The sequence below is a fragment of the Liolophura sinensis genome, chromosome 8 (genome assembly GCF_032854445.1).
Source record: "Liolophura sinensis isolate JHLJ2023 chromosome 8, CUHK_Ljap_v2, whole genome shotgun sequence".
NCBI lineage: Eukaryota > Metazoa > Mollusca > Polyplacophora > Chitonida > Chitonidae > Liolophura > Liolophura sinensis.
The window spans coordinates 23762362-23783994 of record NC_088302.1 but is presented as its reverse complement, the minus strand read 5'-3'; the positions used below and the strand labels follow the sequence as shown (position 1 = coordinate 23783994).

General features: G+C 38.8%; 1 protein-coding gene across 7 annotated transcripts in view; it reads right to left on the bottom strand.

The window, feature by feature from the left end:
* The window catches only part of LOC135474130 (protein Fe65 homolog), a 99478-nt gene that overhangs the window by 35880 nt on the left and 41965 nt on the right, over positions 1-21633 (bottom strand). For all 7 annotated transcript variants that reach the window (XM_064754150.1, XM_064754154.1, XM_064754149.1 and 4 more), the window contains exons 3-4: positions 2162-2765; positions 592-766 (exon numbers count right to left, since the gene is read on the bottom strand). In XM_064754150.1, coding sequence (XP_064610220.1) covers positions 592-766; positions 2162-2765 — 779 coding nt within the window. The remainder of the gene's footprint in view (positions 1-591; positions 767-2161; positions 2766-21633) is intronic.

Sequence of the window (21633 nt, the reverse complement as noted above, 5' to 3'; positions counted from 1 at the left end):
CTTAAGTACTTCATCAGCTTAATACAAATGTGGCTTTTCTTCATCAATTCAGTACATGTATAAAGGACTTAACATGTTTTAAATCAAAATATATAAAAATTTTGGTCAACAGAACAGACATGGAAACAAAGCATATCCTGCATGTGTGTAAATACAGACAAGGCAAAAATTTGGAACTAAAAAAAATATTGTCAGTAAAGGTCTGAGAAATGAAATAGTGAAAGACATGTTTGATGAAATGTTTAGTGCGTGACTGCACAGAATATAACAGGTTCCATAATAGGGGGATTTCGAGTTCATGCTCTCCTATCCCTGAATGTAAAAAAATAAATGTCCTACTGAACCATTTGATCTGTCAGAAATGTTAGGCAAAATGTTAGAATGTTTTAGAGTTTTTTTTTTCCTCTAAGAAAAGTTTCTTAAAGAAAATGGTGTCATTTGTGTATACAGAACAGCACAACATGTGATGGTAAATTAATATTAACAAAAGCTCCTGTACATTTTTCACAAGTCACATGATACAGAAGGAAGCCCTTTTAGGGACAAACTCCCCTATTCTCTCCTATAATGTGGTGAAGTTTCTGCACATACCTCTGTAGGAGTCCTGTCCTCTTCTGGTTTCTTCTTTGGCTTGCTGACTACAGCGTACAGATCATCACTGGATGGGGCTCGGATGTGGGCGGGCCCGCTGTCATCTGAACGGGCATCCGATTGGATACCACTGTCATTAGAGTCAGGTGAATTTATCTCTGTGTTGTCATCAAACCTGCAAGAATAGACATTGGATTTATTCAATATTTCACTGCAGACCACCGCCATATGCCAGACAAACCTCCCAGCATAAAGCTGAAACTCACACAGCAAGAGCTTTATTTGACTGAATAAATGAATGAATGAATGTTTGAGGTTTAATTTCGCACTTAACAATTTTTCAGTCATATGACAATGAAGTTTTATTTGAACATAAGACCTCAATGATTAGAGATTGGACAAGATTAATACTGAGTAAATGTGCTAAATATATAAACCACAAAAATAAAAGAAGGAAAAATTGATGCTGTACATCCATTTTTGAGTTTGTTTCTTTATTTGTTCAAGATTTAATGCTGTTTGAAAACATTATTTCAGTCATATCACAATGGCGTGTTCTTGTTGCAGTTCCAATCCAACGTCGAAAAACAATTTGGTGGTGCCTCACTAAAACATCATCCAAAAGACAACAGACATAACGTCCCACCAATACAATGCAATCAGATGGATTCAAAATGGACTATCCCATTCACTGTGAGCCATATCAGAAAGTGTTAAAATTCCAAGCTTTAGACTCTCAAGCATTACCCAGGATTGAAGTTGTACATTCTGCTTAGATTTGCACTACCCATTCAGTTCACTGACCCTAATTCTTCTAAAATTAGGTACAGATATTAGTGGTGTTGAAAGCAGAATATTACATTTTTTTACCAGCCTTTTGGGAAAGTACAGATATGAGTATGTTGTTCATTTTAGATGGTCTAACCATGTGAAACTGCTAGAATTACATATATATTAGATAAAATGAGCAGGCCATGTGTAACAAAAATTTTAGAAGAAATAAGGTATCCTACACAAACATTTCATGTAGCTAGCATATCTCGAAAACATTCAATCCTATATCCTGATGAAACTGAAATTCTGAGATCTTTGCAAACTTTGAAGAACAACAGCATATAATGTTCAGTCATAATCCAATTTGAAAACATAATGTTTCTCATAATGTCTTACATGTAGTTCTTTGTGTTTAGCTGGAAAGATAACTTTGACAAGGCTATAACAACTTTTTTGTTTTAATGGTCTTAGGTAATGCTTGATGCTTGGTAGACATTTAATGTTTGATAACAGTGTACCTCACTGATATGAAGCCTAAGAAGGAGCAAAAAAGTTGTTATCCATATAACCTTATGTTAAAACAGAAAAGCACTTTAAAATTCGAACAAATCTTAATCTACAATTCTTCGTGGTCCTACACCACACAAACCTAAGTGTCTGTTCTACCAACTCTTCAACATTTTGCTCTGGCACACATGTAACTCTTCAAAGCCTTTGGAAAGGTTACTGTCCCGACAGACCTGACTACCACTCTGATCAGTCTTCACTGCCACCATTTCATGGCTGATTACCTTACCTTTCAGGTTTGGATGACGCTGTACTTGAGGGAGTTGTTTCTCCATGATCAGCCTCTACATACTCCTCATCCGGCGACTTCAGATCACTCGACATTTCACGCGCCTTGGCCTCCAGCATCGAGTAGTAGCCCAGAAACCCTCGCGACTTTGTGGCCGCATCCTCAGAATTTGGGGCGACATCTGAAGCAGCAGTATTGTTTGAGACATCATCACTTGGAAAACCAAAGTTGCTGACTGTGGCGTATGTGCCATCGAACTCCAGATACTGCGCTGAGTTGCCTTGGTTATTCTGGGGTGGACCTGGCAGAAGATTTTCGCCTTCATCTGGCGAGTGTATAGTGGAGGTACCACTACTGCTACCACTGTCAGGGCTGGATGTCAAACCCATGGAAGACAGATCTAGCTCTGCATATTTTTTCCGTTGGGTTTTCGCAGACCCTTTAATGTCTACATTGTCGAGATTGTCCGTGTGAATCAACAGTGGAGATTTCAAGTCCTCATACACGTTACTGTCACAGTATTGCTGGCTGGAGTAATTCGAGTTGAGTCTGTCCTCAAGACCGTAGTTAGGGTTGGAAAAGCTTGTGAAGGTTGTATCACCATCTGAAAATACATAAGAAAGAAGGAAACCATTGAGAACATACCACAATTTCTTGAAACTTTCACATTTTCACCACTTGTGAATCTCCAAATGTAGAACTGCACAGGTTAAACAACAGCTGCCTTGAAAACTTACTAGAAACCGAACAAGACGAAAAATTGCTAATAAATTTTTGAACTGAAAATACTGGTACAGGTAGACAGACCACTTTCATCTAAAAAGACATTCTGTAGTTGCCTCCTCTCATACAAGGAGACCGTACCTCTGTATCACAACGATGACCATAACCCAAGTCATTTAATCCCCATCTGAAGAATTTGGACACAGAGAGGTTACCAGGGTGTACATGTAAACTTATAACAGAAATCTCGATGAGAGTCAATCAGGTTTCTCTGATGAAAGTATTTACAAAATTCTGACTGCAAAGTTCGTATACATGTGTGAGTTTGCAGATTTACTTTTTTCACTTTCCACATATGATGGCATTATTATAATCATAATCACATTTATAAACTTTTATGTTCATATTCACAAACATCATATTTATCTCTACTTGAACTACGTTAACTAATGCTGTTTCTTCGAGTTTATCGCCATGGTATGGCTGAAATATTGCCAGGGTTGTGTTAAGCCATAATCATTCATTCATTCCATCGAGCTTGGTCTATAGAAAAGGTAGTACAGTCTAGGACTCTAATCTAGCATATACTCCTTAAAAACCATTGTCCACACATGCAAAAAACCATGTGTTACCAACTGACCTTTATAAATGTCATCATGGCACGAGCCTAAACACATCCTGAACTCCATGCTAAATGAGCCAATTACCTGGACACAAATCGTCATTGGTGCTTGTCTCATGCTCACTTGCCGCTTGTCAGACCACTTACCTGGCCATAAAGTAGGGGCACACTGATCGTTCAGCTATGACCACTAAATCATTTAACTGTTACACAAATCTAGGTCAAAGAATCAATGCCCCATATGTGTCAAAACAAACAAATCTCTGATGATGGATAGAACATCGCTTGCTCTAAAGGTCAAACTTACCTCACAGATACAAATGATCCATGAGACCAAATGATATAACAAAACTTTGCAAATCAATTTATTTAGAATGTTTTTTTTCTTCAGAAATCTTAATCTTTGGAAGACTGATTTAAGGAAATTAACAGAATTTTGCCCTTGCTATGATGATTAACATCAAAGTATGGGTCTAACTGAAGTGTCACATACATGACAGCCTAAATGTATATTCAAGGACATGTATTTTCTATGTGAAAGAGAACATTCAAAAAGATGCAAAAACTTCATAATAAGCATTATAAGATGGTGCACATATGGAAATATTAACTGTCTTGTAACAAAGCACAACTGTTTCACTCTGAATCATTCCATTTAACTGGCAATGCCATCCAGTAACTGTTTATCCACACACAGCAGCAAAATGATTAAAATCGACCTTCTTCTGATTCTTGTATACTTTGGGTTATAATTGTGCAGAGATATTTCCGGTGACAAATACCAGAATTAAATAGACAATTACTCTGAGAAAATGTTTTATAAACCTCTCATGCACATACATCATAATCTATAATATTTTGTTGGCAGCAATGTGGGCATATAATTTGATCACATGTCCTAAATTATGGTATGTACGCCTTCCATTATCAAAGGCCAGGCACCAAAATGACACTGAGAAAATGTTTAGTACAACATTATTATGTGTCAATTTGAAGAGTGTAACTAGAGTCCAATATAAGATCAATCAATTTTTGAACATCAATGATATTTAATTTTGAACACAGACCTACTAACTTCACTGCTGATAAAACCTGTCAGTGTCAATTAATATCACTCTTAACTGAATTTGACATCCGCGGAGAACCAATTTAACCATTACTGTTGAGGGGCGGATGGCTGTTCTTTGGGGACACACTGGCAATCGTGTCAAGAAAACAAAACGATCAAGCTGACTAAAAACGACCGAGTTCACACCCTGAATGACTGTGTCAATTTGACATGTCCCCAATGGCTTGATCACTTGGAGGTTTGAAAACAGTCTCGAGCTTGTTGTCACGTGGCGCCTCGGCTTTATCTAACATCCCCTTGACACGCAGGTATGTAATGACCCAAACCAATGGGGAGAGAACGGCGAAGAGATTCACAAAGGTAATAAGCCATCGAGGACACGTGTAGTCAAGGGTACACACATTAAGACAATTAAATGTCTAATTACAGGGCACACGTGACCTCAGGATTAACACGGAAGACACATTATACACCTGACACCTGTCAATAAATTGTACACCAATGGTGTTGCATGGTAAAATATGTGTGCATGTTTATGCCAGACACTGCCACAATCTAATGGGAGAATAAGCTGGCAGAACCGGTTCTAGCACTTAAATATGCATCGGCATGAAGATGACATTTATTTCCCAAGAGAGGCTGGAATCTTGACGAAGTTTTATCGCCTGCCATTATGAGCAGAAGTCCCAGCATGCACGGCTCCCAGGCACTGCTACCGGAAGTGGTTAACCAGCTTTACAATCGCATAGCATGCAATGATAAAAAGCTCCAAGGCCCAACGGTAAAACAGTAACACTTAACATATTTTCTCTCTTGCCCCTCAGATGCTATTAAACACTTCAATGACGAGTGATGATCTGCAAATGCAATAATCCTTTCATTCCTGATCATCTACTCAAATTCAAAAGGTCACTTTATTATAACAAAGTCTGAAGTGGTTTTAAAGAAATGTTACACTGGCTGAAGATGCTTAAGTTCTTCCTCCTTTGTAGGAAACAAAATTAACTACATAAATATTAAATATTTTAAGATGCCAACTAATGTTTCAGCTGTTCAAGATAATATTCTTGAAATCTAATTGAGTCAGAAGGTGTATCGTGTTAATCTTTGAATAAATCTGAAAACATTGCTATATAATGAAGTCAATTCAACTTTCCCACCCCGACCCATGTTATCACAAGCATCCAATTCTAATCAGAAACTTGATAATGCAATTTTAGTGGCGCAGCATATAGAGCCATATATTCATTAAATACCAAGTGTAGTAACCCAATTGAGTTCTGTAACACATATACCTGAATTCAAATGATTTTTCAGCTATTTACAGCCTTTTTTTTCGGACAAGAACCTCTGATTTGCACTGACTACCCTTGCTGGCACAATTCCCTTGCCATTTTTTCCCCCCTCAAGAACTCGCTAAGCTCTATCCACCATCGAATGTTCGCACAGACAGGTGTTTAGCTCTTCTGGTGATACCGGCTTCAGGCACTGGCGATCCAGAGCAAAAAGGCTGTAACATTCGAAAGTGCCCATTAAAACACCAATCTAAGAGAGGAATGAAGGGGGTGAGTTTGTCGCCCCAAAATGATGGTTATTTGAATTTCACGGGCAGAAAACCATTAAGTGTTAAATTTACTTGTCAATCCATAAAGTAGAGTCATTGGCCTGTAGTCATTAAATCCTATTAACACTCCAACACACGGTAGCCAATATATAGCCTCAAGCAGGTGATTGGCAGGATGTAATTTCTTCAGCCAAGAAGTGCGCAATGGGCCTGGTGTGTTCATTTAGCAGCCATCATTTCAGGAGCGAAATCTGTTTGTCTCTGGTCTGCATCATGCTCAGACTGCTTTATCCCCCATCTTTTCTCCCTTCCCTTCTAACTTTATTTGATTATGGTCAGCACCGAGAAATTCATTTCTCTCTCAAGTGGAAGCGAGCGAGTACCGTAGGTGGACACCTGGGTTCCCTATCTCTTCATCACAGTGTCTTTGTAAAGTGGTCAAAATTGGAAAATTGGATTCCATCCTGTAAGATGCTGCAAAGATTGCTTCAATTGAAGAAACTTATCAGCAGCTGATTGTGGGCCATAAAGCCAGCACAAGGCTGGGACAGTTTATACAGCTATGCTACACTGCACATACTGCAGGGGAGGCCCCCTAGTAATCTTATTACGTCTTTCATTCACCTTCATCACCATCACTCAACGTAGGGGCTAATACAAACGGACAATGTTTGGGCTGCGTAACGACGCCACAACATCCCTCGTAACTTTGAGTAATGCCAATTCACCCAGACTGTAGATCAGCCTGCTCAAAAATGTGACGATGGCCGAGCAAGCACCTGCTAAAGTGCTGTGTGTGGTGTTGGAGTTAAGGCCTAGTGCCTGGGGGTGCCTTCGGGCATGCCCTCCCAGGGAATCAGAAGATAACTAACAAAATTACTTCCTGGTCTCCTTAGTGCTGGCTTGGAGTCAGAAATTCTGAAAAAGCCCAATGGCCAGCTTTCTCTCTCATACACAGACTTTCCTGTTTCGGTATTAAAATCAGGATAGTTGGAATTATCCAACTTGGCGGATTTCATTTCAAATCTTGACGGCACTCCGGACAACCATCAATAAAAGTCCCTGCGTACAATACCACAGCCGCGTGAAGTTTTTCTGACTCCCACATCATGTCTGCTCACTGTGAATTGGTAACAGTAGACACAGAGGCTATGTGTGGGTTGATTGCTTAGAGAGACTGTAATGCCACAGTTGGCAAGAGTTCAACCATGATGTTCTGGTGTTGGGACAGATAAACAGAAACAGAATGGCTACCAGATACCACCACTCATATGAGATAGTTTTCGGGTAATCATGTACACACAGAAACACTCACAGATAGAGTTTAACCAAACCTTCGAAGACAGAGATACTTGGCAGTTTACAACCATTTGTTATAATCTTAACTTATTATTTATTTATTTGATTGGTGTTTTACGTTGTAGTCAAGAATATTTCATTTACGATGGCAGCCGGCATAATGGTGGGAGGAAATCAGGCAGACTGAACTTTGTAGTAACGAACTTAACAAAACCTGGTAAATGTACAGTAAATGGTGTTGAAATGCCAGGTAAATGAACAGCAAATATTCATTTACACGTATAGAAAATGTCCCACGCATGTACAGTTAATGTCCTAGTGCATATATACATGTACAAGTCTTTATAGAGATTCATGCATATTATTTAAATGTCCAGGAAATGTCAGGGGTAAGTGAATTTACATGAAACATCCCAGCACATGTATTCCAAGTACATGTAGAGCAAATGTCCCAGCACATGTATAGTAAACACCCCAGTAAATGTACTGCAAATGTCCAACTATGAGTATAAAAAATGTCCCAGTGTGAATACAGCAAACATCCCAGTAAATGTACTGCAAATGTCCCAGTACATGGGTCCTGTTTTACGAAGCAGTCGCAACTTGCACCACGGTAATTGCCCTTGGCGTAGTGTTGTGACAGCTTTGTAAAACGGGCCCTTGATGAGGTACACGTACGGCAAATATAATATATACTGCTTGTATAATACAATTACCTACATGTCAACATTTGTCTACATTCAATGCTAGATATACGTGCAGGCAAACTTACTAAGCCAAAATCCTTCTGCAACAATAAGACTTTTATAATGACCCAAGCAATCACTTAGATTCAACACAATGACAGGCTGAAATGGAAAGGTACATGGTTCATGATGGTGCCAATAAACAAGTTCTATTAGCTTCGACCAGATGCTTGAACCATTCATCACTGTATGCTAAACTCTTGCTGTCTTCCCAAAGTCATAAAGAGAAGAACCCCAGGGCAATTGGGTGCTTATCGGATACTCTATGATACAACAATCTTCTGCTGCATGCACTTCCAACTGTATTACCACAAACGAGATACCAATTAAAGAAAGTTCTAAGATTTAATAGTGGCTTTTACCTAAAGGCCTTGTACTTGGCTGTGGCTGCTCATTTGTCCACCATTGTAACATGCAGCTTTAATGAATCGCGCCCAAGCAGTTTGATGTTTGTGTCACGGATGAGCGTGCACTAGATTAAAGGAATGCCAAGCCATCAAGGGAAGCTACAAGCACCGCAGATTGGGATCAATCTCTTCTCTGCTCCGAGAGGAAAATGAAACAGCTTACGAAATGGGTTTGGGCCAGCTTCAAAGGCACGGCTGGAGGTCTAGCCACACATCTCATCAGCCCGTGCCATCAAGTCATTTTGACATTCCAACCAAGTTACCTGTTCCATTCACACGCATGCTACTCTGAACACCTCAAGTGCAATCCCCCCTAGACTTCTGTGTTTCTGTAACCATTCTGTAAGAACCTGCACACTGTGTGGGTTAGTAAACTGTGTTTAGGCTGTCTCAAGGGCCAATCAAAATTATGGGAATCTTTCTATTTTTTTGGTACAATACCATACTTTACCAGGTCATATTCTAATGGTTACACCAAGTAAAGTTTGGAAAGATCTGACACACATACTGTATCTCAGTTCAAGAGCAAAATAACAGTGGTGAGATGACTGAACTAGTATCTTACATGGAAAGGTAATTATGTAAACAGGTGAAGCTTCAATCTGGTTATAAAGGCTGGCTGTCATTGAATTCCTGAAGACAGATCTAGGTCATTTATATTTATTTTATTTATCTGATCGGTGTTTTACGCCGTACTTAAAAGAATATTTCACTTATACGACGGCAGCCAGTATTATGGTAGGAGGAAACCAAGCAGAGCGTGGGGCAAACCCACGACCATCCGCAGGTTGCTGACAGACCTTTCCACTTACGTCCGAGGAGGAAGCCAGCATGAGCTGGACTTGAACTCACAGTGAGGGCACAGCAGGGCAGTATTGAAGTCCAATATAAGCCTTAATGAATACTCATAAGAATAATGGGGGGGGGGGGGGGTCATCCTACTTGAATGCGAAAAGTCGTCTCAGTGAAGTAGCTCTAGATAAAAGAGCGGTGGAAATTTGTCCTGCAACATGGAGGCACATTACATGCATTCTAAGAACTCCTTCGTCGTCAGATGACTGAAAAATTGTTCAGCATGACGTTAACCTCCAAGCACTCACTCACTCTAAACCTGACACATGCTCCAACATCACTTGCATGTGGAAGGATAAACATTATCATAAACAGAATCAGGGATACCAGTAGTAATTCTTAATTTGACAACTGCACTAAAATGACATACAGGTGTTTGTTGACAATTAGGTGAAGGTTACAACTTTATAACCTTTATTTTCCTATGAATAGGATTGGCATGATATAATTAGCTATAGATATGTAAACATTTTCAGACACCTGCAAACCACTTTTACCAATAACATGGAATAGATTTCAAATTTGTGGCAAACTCTCCTCAGCAGTCAGTCTTTATACATCAGTTTGAGCAAGTTGGCCAGCTTTTACATAAGAACGAAAAACACATGAAGTCTTCAAACGAGGTAATAACAGTCTCAACTGTTACATTACGCCATAAATTCTTGCAGATGCTTTGCACGAGCAATAGATCTGTTTTTATCCATGGCGCAATCAAACAACTGTCTACTCAATCGCAATTATGAACAAACAAATTTTATTTGAACTAGAAAACAAAACACCTGTGGTTCTTTACACAAGGGAACATACACGTACAAGATGTTTTCTACAATTTTCTAATTCCTCACCATTAATATATTTTGGTTCAATCACATACTGTGAAACTTGGCTTTTCCAGAGCCACATGCACATGTAACCTACATGTACATGTATATGCACTACCACCAAAAATCAACATCAACGTTAACAAATGCCAGTGAAAGCAGCCACATCAACATGTTCCCATTTACATCAAACTGTGATCAGACAAGTTTAACTACAGATACACTTTCATCTTTAAGCTGAAATTATCAAGATATAAAGGCCGAGTATTAATAATTTGGGTGGTTATTCCCACACAGGTGAATATCCTTGAACACATGTAACATGGGAATAAACACAGATAATATCCCAGCATTTCCAGAAAACTTCCCCAGGCGTTTCAATTACATCCCACATAAGTGACAGGTAAAAAAATAATGCTACGATTTAGCAGACAGATGCTTGGTAAGATCTGTTACAAGCAGCCAAAAATCTGAGAACAAAAACGAGCCATTGCAAATTTACACAATTCAGATTTTAGAACCAGATTTTCTTGATCTTTTTCTTGTGGGCAAGTCACTGAATTGTGACCCAGAGGGCAACGAATACCATCATTCAAGCCTAAGGGTTCATGGCCAGGAAGATACTGGTCTAGGTTTATTGTCTTGTCTTGCCTGCTGTGCTCTTAAGCACACCTCATGCATAATTCAGGCGGGCTCTAATGTACACAAAAACAATAGAGTCATTTGGAAAACATGTGAAAATCAATTTTCTGAAAATGACAGCCAGTCAACTGGCTCCTCGAAATTGTAACTCTGAAATTATTCCCATAAAAAAAAAACAAAAAAAATGTCCTCACCCTCACTGGCAATTATTAAACTCATCATGTGGTGGAAAACGTAGTGGTTGGTTAAGGATTTATTTAGGGTGCAAACTGGATATTGTGTAGTTAGTGCCTTCAAGTATAATTATGACCTAATGAAAAACCAGGCAGCAAAGAGACATGCGTGCATACGAGACACCTCATAAAGTTCCACTAACACACAAGGCTGGGAGGGGCAAGCCCAGAGTCCCTAAGACAAAGCAATGGCTGTATAGCCATCAAATGATTGATTTCTTTATTGGATTTTTTGTGTGGCAAATAGCTCATTAAAGAGAATAGGCGAAGACACAAGCAAACAATTCCCAGGACAGCCCAGAGGTAATTCTAAAGGTATCAAAGGGTGATAGAGTCTGGCTGCTTCTAGAGTCCTTGGTCAGGGCAAAGCATGGGAACGGGGCAGGCACAAACGCTATCAATCTCCCCCAAACCTGGCTTTAGTATGGACCAGCTATCACGAAAATAATTGATACCGTTTCTATTAGCACAAAAGGTAGTACTCCTCATCCAAACAGAGAGTGGGGACTAATTCTTCAGGAAAGTACGCGGCAGAAGTGTGCCTCCCTCGACTCGGCCATCTTTGATCAGGACCCCCTTTTGACCCAGTTCTGATAACAGACGCAGTACAAATTCCTCCACAATGCCACTTGTCAAATTCTCTCACCCTTTCCTGATAACAAGTCTCAGCGAACATACATATACCGATACTTATCCAATTATCTTCTCAAAGTAGTATACAGAGTTGGGAACTTGAGGTCGGCCTTAAAACCACAGGCCACAAAACCCTGCACTTCAGGGCTTAATCTCTATTGATCTTCACAGAAAACCATCATCAGTTAGCCAGGATTCCCATCAATGTGGATCAGGAGGCTTCAATCACCTTCTTCACACCTCAAACTGCGGATAAAACTCCCGCTAATCCTGCAGAATTAGTTTAGTATGTGACAGATGTAAAACAAAGGGTGGGGAAGTATTAAACCATTGCATACTGACTATCTTAACATTCAGTGATTGCAAAAGAAAGATAACCGAAAGACAACCATTAAGTCTCTACATAGGTGTAAAAAGTTGGTTCATCAATAAATAATTATTTCATTCCATGAATGTATAAATGTCAAGAATCTTTCATGCAGATGACTCCACAGTCTCCAAACAACGACTCATATCAAGTGTTTAACATTTGCAAATAGCAAGAGTAAGCTGAAATTTTTAACTTACGTGATTTGACATTTTCTATATTCAAGGTATAAAAAGAGTTTTGCAGTTATTGAATTACTTTCACAAATGTCAAGACTGATTTAAAAAGATGAGAAAATTGAAAAGCACATGCAGTTCCACACCATGAACACCCAATTGAGTGCTTCAGCACCAAGCACTGAAACTCTCACGAGATGTATGATTATGGTAATTTTATTAATATAAATTCAGCAGGAAACCAAACTACATAATATTTTGGAAATACATATTTTTTTGGCATCAGAAACAATTTTCTTTGGAATGTTGGATTTGTAAATTCAGTTAAGCCTTTTACCTGACTTTTGCGTCCATTTTTTTTTGGTTTGTTCTTTTGCACCGAGAAATTTCGCCCGAGCAATAAATCCATGCAAAGGCCATAATCTAACTCATCTCCTGCCCTGCAAAAAACCTCGCAAATTCTGAAATTTGTTCTCAGGACAAGTGGTCAAAAGTAGGAGAAAGGCCATAGGGGCAAGCAGCAATCATGGCTGTGACTGCAGACATGGGATAATGAGGCTATATTCATTCCCGTCATGGAGTGGGCCCGCGGCGTGTGTACACACCACTAAAGGACAACACTGGGATAACACAGTCCCTCAGGTTCCTCAACAGCAAAACATCGTGCAGCCGCCTTAGAATATCAACATGCACACATCTCTGCCATTCAGCAGGTGGACACAAGTCCCTCTCCTAAAAAGGACACAGACATGATATAGACATTTTTTCAGAAATATATTTCACACCACTGAGTATACATGTACTTTATGAATTAAGTGAAATCCAAGTGTACTGTAATTCTTCAACATTTTCACATGTTTATTAAAGCTTGTTCTGACTACATTAATCTGTGAAGCCCTTAAATTGGCCTATCAAACCAATATAGCTCCAAAACCACTTAGAAAACGTGTATAAATTGCACTGAAAGTAGCTCTTTCATATGTGCCAAAAAGGCTCAGAAATAAATGGTATACAATGTCATAAACTTCAGGTTAAAGTTTTTTTCCTCTGAAGTATGAACAATCAACTTTTAACCATAGATTAAATGTACAAATATTTTAATTAAGCTTTGATATAGTCATGCAAGAAAAACAATAGGAATTCTAAGGAAGAGGCTTTTACATCTTGTCAATGTAAATGTCAAGCTTGTTAATTTTAAGCTCATTTGGAAAACACGGGAAACAGAAACCACTACATGTGCTTCTTTCAAGGAGGAACTGTTTTTCACATTTGCCTTAATCTTCTCCAAGTCTTTTTGGACAGGCTGTGCTAAGTGAAATAGTTTGACAATCACTGTTATTTGACATGAACTGTTAAATAGCCTTCAAGAATTCGCCTTTTCCAGCAACACTGATGAACATTCACACAAAGCTTCAAGAAAGTGGAAAAATTACAAGTAGCTTGTTATTTGATATGCATTGCTGATTAGCCTACAAGGGTCTGCCTTTTCCAGATCAGTTCCTGATCGCTTCAAAGTCCAACGGGGAGTAGGTGGAAGAACAGTTAGATACTACTGCTTCAGAGATCAAACAAAGAGGACATGTGCACAATGAAGCTGAAGATCTCCATGACATAGTCCTCAGAAAGACTCCCACTTGTCATCTGCAAGTATGCAAGGTTGAGTGAAGCCATATGAAGATGACAGGCACTGACTCAATAAGACATCAGCCTGTCATGACCAAAATAAGACTGTCCTCAGGGCTCAAACAAGTCAGCAGGAAAAAAATGTGTAGCTTTGGTGCACCTTTACTAATTCCTCTCTACATAATGGAGCTGATGTTTGAAGGTATAATCAATTCCATTCCAATACACACTGATCCGACAATCCTGGCTGATCTCATCATCATACATGTATATGTACATTTAATTCACCTTAGCTGATTATTGTACTTTTGTATCCATATCTACACTGTACATGTATAACAATAAACCTGCACCTTGATGATGAGGATTCTTAGTTTTTCTTGCTTAACATATCTTGGCGAAAAATGGATTTTCATGTGTCAACTCTCTTGGTGTCAAGAATTATTGTCCATTTTGGAAAATTCAAGGAGTGAAAGATGGACACATGATATGTTCAAGGTCATGTGACCCCAAAAAAGTTTTGTCACAGCTTCCATTTTGTATGTAGTCACAGAACATTTCCATGGAGGCTGATTGGTTGACTTAGATCACAACAATCACACAAGATTAAGATCATTTGTTTCTGGATTTTTTGTTGCCCAAAATTAAACAAGCTGAATCAACAAAAAGCACACAAAATTAATCCAGATTAAGCAATTCTAGTTGTGGTTACCCGCACACAAATAAATTTTGAGGATTTTTCTGTTGTGTGGATCAAGGAACCTTGTTTTTGACAAAAAAATGTCGTCCTTGTGCACTGGGCTTAACACCTGAGGCAAAACCAGATTTACAACACAGAGTGAAATTTAGTAAAATAGGCCTGGAAATAAGCAGTAGGGCATGGACAATGACCTGCACCAAGTAGTATCCTGACAGGGGCCAATTATTTGCTACCGGACAAAACTGCCATGTTAATACTTGTAACACTGCAACTTAGTGAGTAGCTTGGAGACTTGCCATTATCGCCTGCACCAACTAGAAAATTATTCCCTGCAGGCTTGTAAAAGTACTTGAAGAAGGGTAAGGCTTGGTAACTTTCTTCTTTTTCTGTATGCCAAATAACATAACCATACTGTAACTTCATCATTTAACTGTATTCCCAGAAATCCCTGACCTGTTTTTATCAAGTAGTGCCTTTTATTTATTTATTTATTTATTTGACTGGTGTTTAACGCCGTACTCAAGAATATTTCACTTATACGATGGCGGCCAGCATTATGGTGGGTGGAAACCGGGCACAGCCCAAGGGAACAGTGCCTTTTAAAGTAGATCCCCAGTGCTGAGCCTTTCAAACTGCAGACAGATGGTTTGATGTCCCCGGAACTGATTCTGATTAGTTAAAACATCGAAAATGGAAGAAAAACGGCCGAAATTGGTGATCAAATACAAGAAAATCTACTCCACTATGATCGAGCCACCGTTGACCTTGTGAGGTCACAGCAGTACATTCGCTGCTGGCATCTTAGGCTTCTTGTATGTGTAACAAAACAGAGAACAGGAGACAATCGCTATACTTTTACAGCTAATTGAAAGATTATTCCATGTCCCAATGTGGCTTGCAACTCCAATAACACAAGGCCGGATTTTGTGAAGTTACATACAGTGTACATGGCCTAAAAATGTCACAGATTGAGAAAACATGGACCAGATCTCATTAAAAACATCTTTTGATTTACCTGAAACTCGATCATGCTCGTATGAGCCATACCCTCTGAAAGAAATGGCCTTATATTCCCCCCCTCCCCAAAAAATCGAAACAGAAAAGAAGTCCAAATTTTCACTCTCGGAATGTGAAAGTTGTTTAGCTACTTGCTTGTTTGAAACAGCAGGCTGTGACATGAACTGCCGGTAGCCTACAAGACTACAGGGTGGCCCTCCAGCTCAGTTCACACCTCACCCACAGGCCGCTGTGTGTGCCGTATCTTGAAGCCCGTAACGCGAACATAGGCAAAATTTAAATTGGCATTTCTATGCATTATCAATCACAGTTCCCATCCAACAGAATTCAAACCTTATCTATTTTGCGGATTTTACTTTTTTTGAAACATAAAAGACTAGCTCCATTGTTATTTTCATTGGTGTTTGTCTTTCACTCACAATCTGCTGGTTGGACTGTATAGATCCTCATGTCGCAGCCAGCATCGCTTGACTTGGCTATAAAAATTTATAGTGGACTACAAAACCGTGCCAAATTCTCCACAGATACTACCATAACTCCATTAATGTCCAATTCGTGTCCAGCAAACCAAACGAGAGCGTGTTTTTGTCATCTACGTGGCCGGCATGTGAGCGAAAATCGGTCATCCTATCGCCCAGTTACTTTGCTGTACACGCTGTTCCAAGATTTAGTACAACTCCGGTGGCCTATCTTTCAAAATATTTGGTGTAAAACTGTTTTACTTATGTGATTTCCAGGGTGCTAATTAAGAGGTGTACACATAGGGGGTAATTACAGATTAAGTCATACAATGGCTTCTGCAAAAGCACACATTGGGTAGACCTAATGCATGGATTCAGCAACGCTTAGCAGGGCTTGTCAATATATAATCCCAGCAGGTTTTACCGGCATGATGTCATACGGTCAGGGCTCCCTGCTCCCCGCTGTCATTGGGGTTCTCGTTTAATTATAATCTGAACACCAAAACTGTTTCTTGCTACTCTATGAACCTCTTATGTCTATATACTTAAAAACTTTCCACTTTCAGGGTGAAGTCTGGAAGAAAGACTGATAATGGTTGACCGTCCTAATCACTTGACCGCAATGCCCTTTCCCTCTCATCAACTCATACGCACATGTTCAAACTTGGAAAATTATACAAGTGGGCAATGTAATATAAAAATGCTTTGCTAAAAATATAAATTTTCAGCCCTACAAATGATTTATACGGTACAAAGACTGATAACTGAGTGCAATGACCATTGACCTGAACAGTCATTGAACCTGAGGTAACCTACTGCCATCAGATAATGAGAAAGTGAGTGACTCAAGTCTGGCAGAGATTCTCTGAATCATTCTCTATATGAAGTCATTTATTACCATGCCTTGACAGCTCCAGGACTGATGCATGCGGACACTGCGGACATCCATGAGTTGGTCACACGGACCACCATCATTTTTCAACATTCTATGCATAAATATACCAAAACTTTGATAAGCAAGACAAGCATCTAGCTATTCCTGCCACACTTATGTCGCTCTCTTTCATCAACCCTGTAAATTTCTATCTCTTAATGATTTGGCAAATACTGGCACAATTTATTGAAGACAATGAAAACAATTACTGCAATTTAAAGTGAACATAAAATCACTTTATAAAGCTGAATTAATTAATAAAGTAGTACTCCAGATAGGTTCTAAAAATATTAAAAAAAATTTTACACTGCTTATCAACAAAATAAATAGCAAATAATCGTCAGTACCTTAACCACTCATTTGCTGACTCCATTTTGCAATGTTATAGCTATCTAGAGTGACGTCACAAAACCTAGGAGCTCTCTTGCACCATCAGCATTAAACAATGTGAGAATGAGGAAATACAAACAAAAACGCCTGATTCCCAACCAAAGAGTATCAGCTCTGTTCCATGTTCAAAGGGCCGATGTTTCTTTTAGTTTGACGCTCGGTCAGGACCATGTCCGTGGACACAAGTGTTGTGTTTAGTGTTCCTGTCATGATATGACAACCAATTATCATGTGATGCTTTCAGCGCTAGTGATTGGCCAAGTTCATAAACGTTTCTACAACTTTGCTACACTGAGTGAATTGTCCGTCAGTGCCATATCCCCAGTACTGAAAATCATATTGTCGGCTTTCAAAACTTCATAGAATTTTTTGCATATTTTTCTGCGATAACTGTGTCCTATATCATCTTTTCTAAGTATATATAGTGGTAGAATGTGTTCACTTTAAAACTGCCCTGCATGTTTGCCCATGTTTCACGGTCATTTGGCATAAAATGCAACAACAAATACAGTTACAGTACATACATGTTTCAATAAAGTCATATGCTCATGAGGCCACTGCATGTATATATATATCTTATAGCACTTAGATATTACTTTTAGGTAAGTGTGCACATGTCCTATGACTTTTAGGTCAATGTGCATGTCCTATGACTTTTAGGTCAATGTGCATGTCCTATGACTTTTAGGTCAATGTGAATGTCCTATGACTTTTAGGTCAATGTGCATGTCCTATGACTTTTAGGTCAATGTGAATGTCATACGACTTTTATTAAGGAGTGAGTGCTTGGGGTTTAATGTCATACTTAACAAGTTTTCACTCATATGACGACAAAAGTATCCTCAGAGTGCATGTAATGTACCTCCTTGTTGCAGGACAGATTTCCACCACTCTTTTATCTAGTGCTGCTTCACTGAGGCGACTTACCGAAGGCAAGTAAGCCGGCATGCCCGAGCCATTATACTGATACGGGTCAACAAGTTGTTGGACTATCCCCTTCATACTGAACGCCAAGCGAGGAAGTTACAACTTCCTCTTTTAAAGTGTTAGGTGTGACTCGACCCAGGATTGACACTGGATCTACCACTCCCTAAGCGGACTTTTATTAAGGACAATGTGTGCATACAATATGTTTCTAGAACATAGCATGCAATATGGTTTTAATATGTACATGTAGGTCAGTGTATGCATGTACCTGTATTATCAAAGTCACTATGCTCACGGCCATTGGCAACAGTCACATATGGCCATATGTATGCTTCCATAAAAGTCAATTTGGACACAGACAAGCATGGCATTCAAGTGCCTCTCAGAACAGTCTGTTGGGTACACTTTCCTTAAAACGAGATTCAAACATGAGCAAGACATACATCAGGATTGAGACATTTGGCTGCGCAAATAGAGTTCATTCTTCGCGTTGATTTGACGCTTTTCTCCCCTCTTGGCCCTTGGTCATGTTCAGAGATGGAAACCAAACAGAGGGTAAATTGTGCGATATGATGAACAAGTAGGATGGGATTATTTTTCCATACGAAGAAAATTATTCTTTTGGTAGATGATCTAATATTGCTGGCATTACCAGAGCATGGAGGAAGGCCAAACAAAGCATCTTTCTACAGCTCATCAAACATTGACTTTGAAGACAGGAAAACTGGATGAGACATTATACCAGTACACTCCATGTTCCTCCATATTAATGAAGTTACTTAGCAGTCGAATCTTTTACCCAGATTGTTTGCATATGCCTAGGCCGCAGTGCCCGAATCAGTTCTTTAAGTCCTTAATAAGCTTTCTCTAATCGCAAGTCGGCACTGTTTGCTGCTGTCCGCGCTGATATTTAGACAAGTGATAAAACGCGTCCAAGCTGTGCCATCTGTGGATTACTGGCCATTTGCAGCCAGTCTGGTCTGATCAACTCTACCAGCTCAATGCAATGCACTTTTTTTTGGGCTGTCTTTTTCAACAAATCACAATTCATGAAAACATAGGGTCATGTATAGCCTCATCAAACCCTTACATTAGTTTGACAACGACGACAGTTTTTGTCCCCACCATTTCCCTTGTGACGTAATCCCATAAAACAGTTGGCAGCACAGGGATAAACCGGATTTATACTCTTCATGTTTTAATGAAAGGCGACAGTTTTATACAGCTCTGTGAAATATTAGATCTCAGCGGAGCCACCGTAACAAAACTAAAGCTAAGAGCTCCAACGGCGCACTGGAACCCAATGATGGGTCAAAGACAGGAATATAGAATGAAACAGTCCTTTGTGGCTTTGTTGGTGCCTGTAAACAAACCAACAGCTTCAATCTAATTAACATGTAACTAAATACAAATGCATGAGGAAGACAAAACCTGGAAACTTTAGAAAAAACGTGTAATTTTCCACCAGGACACCAGCAATCAATAAACCATAAAATACAGTTAGTATGTAATTACACATACCACTCCCTAACTCTCTGACCTTTGCATACAGGACTGGATTGCTTAATTTTATACCCTTTGGCAGCAATATCTGATCTAGATGGGCTTCAATTCCTTTACAGCTAAAAGCTCATGGTGCTGATATTCGATACCATAACTTAAAATAACCTTACAATTCTTTAAATGCCAATTGTTTCAAAACAATTATGCAGCATTCAACTATCAAATAAAAACCGTTATTACCTGTTATTGCTTGAAATTCAAAGAAAGCCAAATTAAAGTGATAAAAAAAAAAAATAGGTTAAACTAAGTGTTAAATGTGAATACTATATTGATTTATTAGTTCTGTGAATGTCGATCTTTCTGAAAACATTCAAAAGCAGCAGAATGGAAACACTCCATGCTGACTTGTACATTTGCATTTGTAACCCCCCGCACTCAATTCGACTCAGGTCGAGGTGTGGCTATAGGCTTGTGCCATATTGGAGGCCAGACTAGGGAGATTTTCCAACATGTTTTGGTGGCAGGAACTTTCAAGCTCATAAACTTCTCCAGGTAGAAGCGTTTTGATCTGTAGGACACAAATTCACAAGAACTTTGTTATTACATGTTGTACATGTATGTAGACATAAATCAATAGTAACAGAAAACAAAATGATTCCATGGTATAGAAGTTAATGTCCTTGTCTTGCCATCTGACCAATCAAACACACGATTATGCTATTCAAATTTTAAATTTTTCAGCATATAATGAATAACCCTCACATGCGTGTTGGAAAATGGTTATGTAAAATATAGGGAAGCCATCCTGATAGAAGACAGACTTCTATAGCGACAACTACTGTACCCCAGAAGCTTTCATATTTTTCTGCAATGATCACTAGTCATCCTTTGACAGAGGGCTATTGAAAACTAAGCCAATAGGTGATCAAACACCAACATTTTTTTTTTTATAAAAGCCGTTTTCTTTATTCAATTACCAAGATTTTATCGTCTAATATTGTTTTAATTTCCTTGACAAATATTTACTGCAGTAACTAATATGAAGAAATGATGAGGATAATAACTACTTCAAAAGATTTTACTAAAAACCCAAGAGTTGAAATCTCCACTTAAGTACATGATACACACTTTCAAGGTAAACACAAAAGTCAAGGCAAACAGCAAGAATATAAATCCTACTGTTTTAGGAAGAATATGCTAGGAAACCAAGCCAAGTTTTAACACTTTATTTGTATGAACAAATGTGTATGTTTGTTGAAACACTGTGTTCCACGGCTAAGTGATATTTTATGCTTCTCGCCAGCCAGATTCAGAAAACCTTTGATCTTCACAAATTCATGTTAGCCTGGACTCCATTAACCAATAAGGAAGCTTGAAACACTTTAGACTGGCACTTTGTTCTTTGCAAATATTTGGCAATACACAATAGTCTCACATTTGTACACTTGTGCTAATCTCAACAGGATTACAAAACACGACAATTATATTATTTGCATCCATTAAATAGCTTATCTTTACCTTTGCTCTCAGAAAATACGGAAATAATTTGCAATACCACACATATTCAGTTATCCGAGTCGAGCAAAAACTCATCTATTCTCTTAAACTTTACATATGAGAATATAAAAATTTGATCAGGGACAATTCTAGGGCCCTTTTCATAAAACTTTGTAAATCAATTTTTCGTAACTTTTCTCATAAATGATGTCGCCTTATGGCACTACTACCTTTTATGAAAAAAAAAGCCACTGAAAATGTGATAT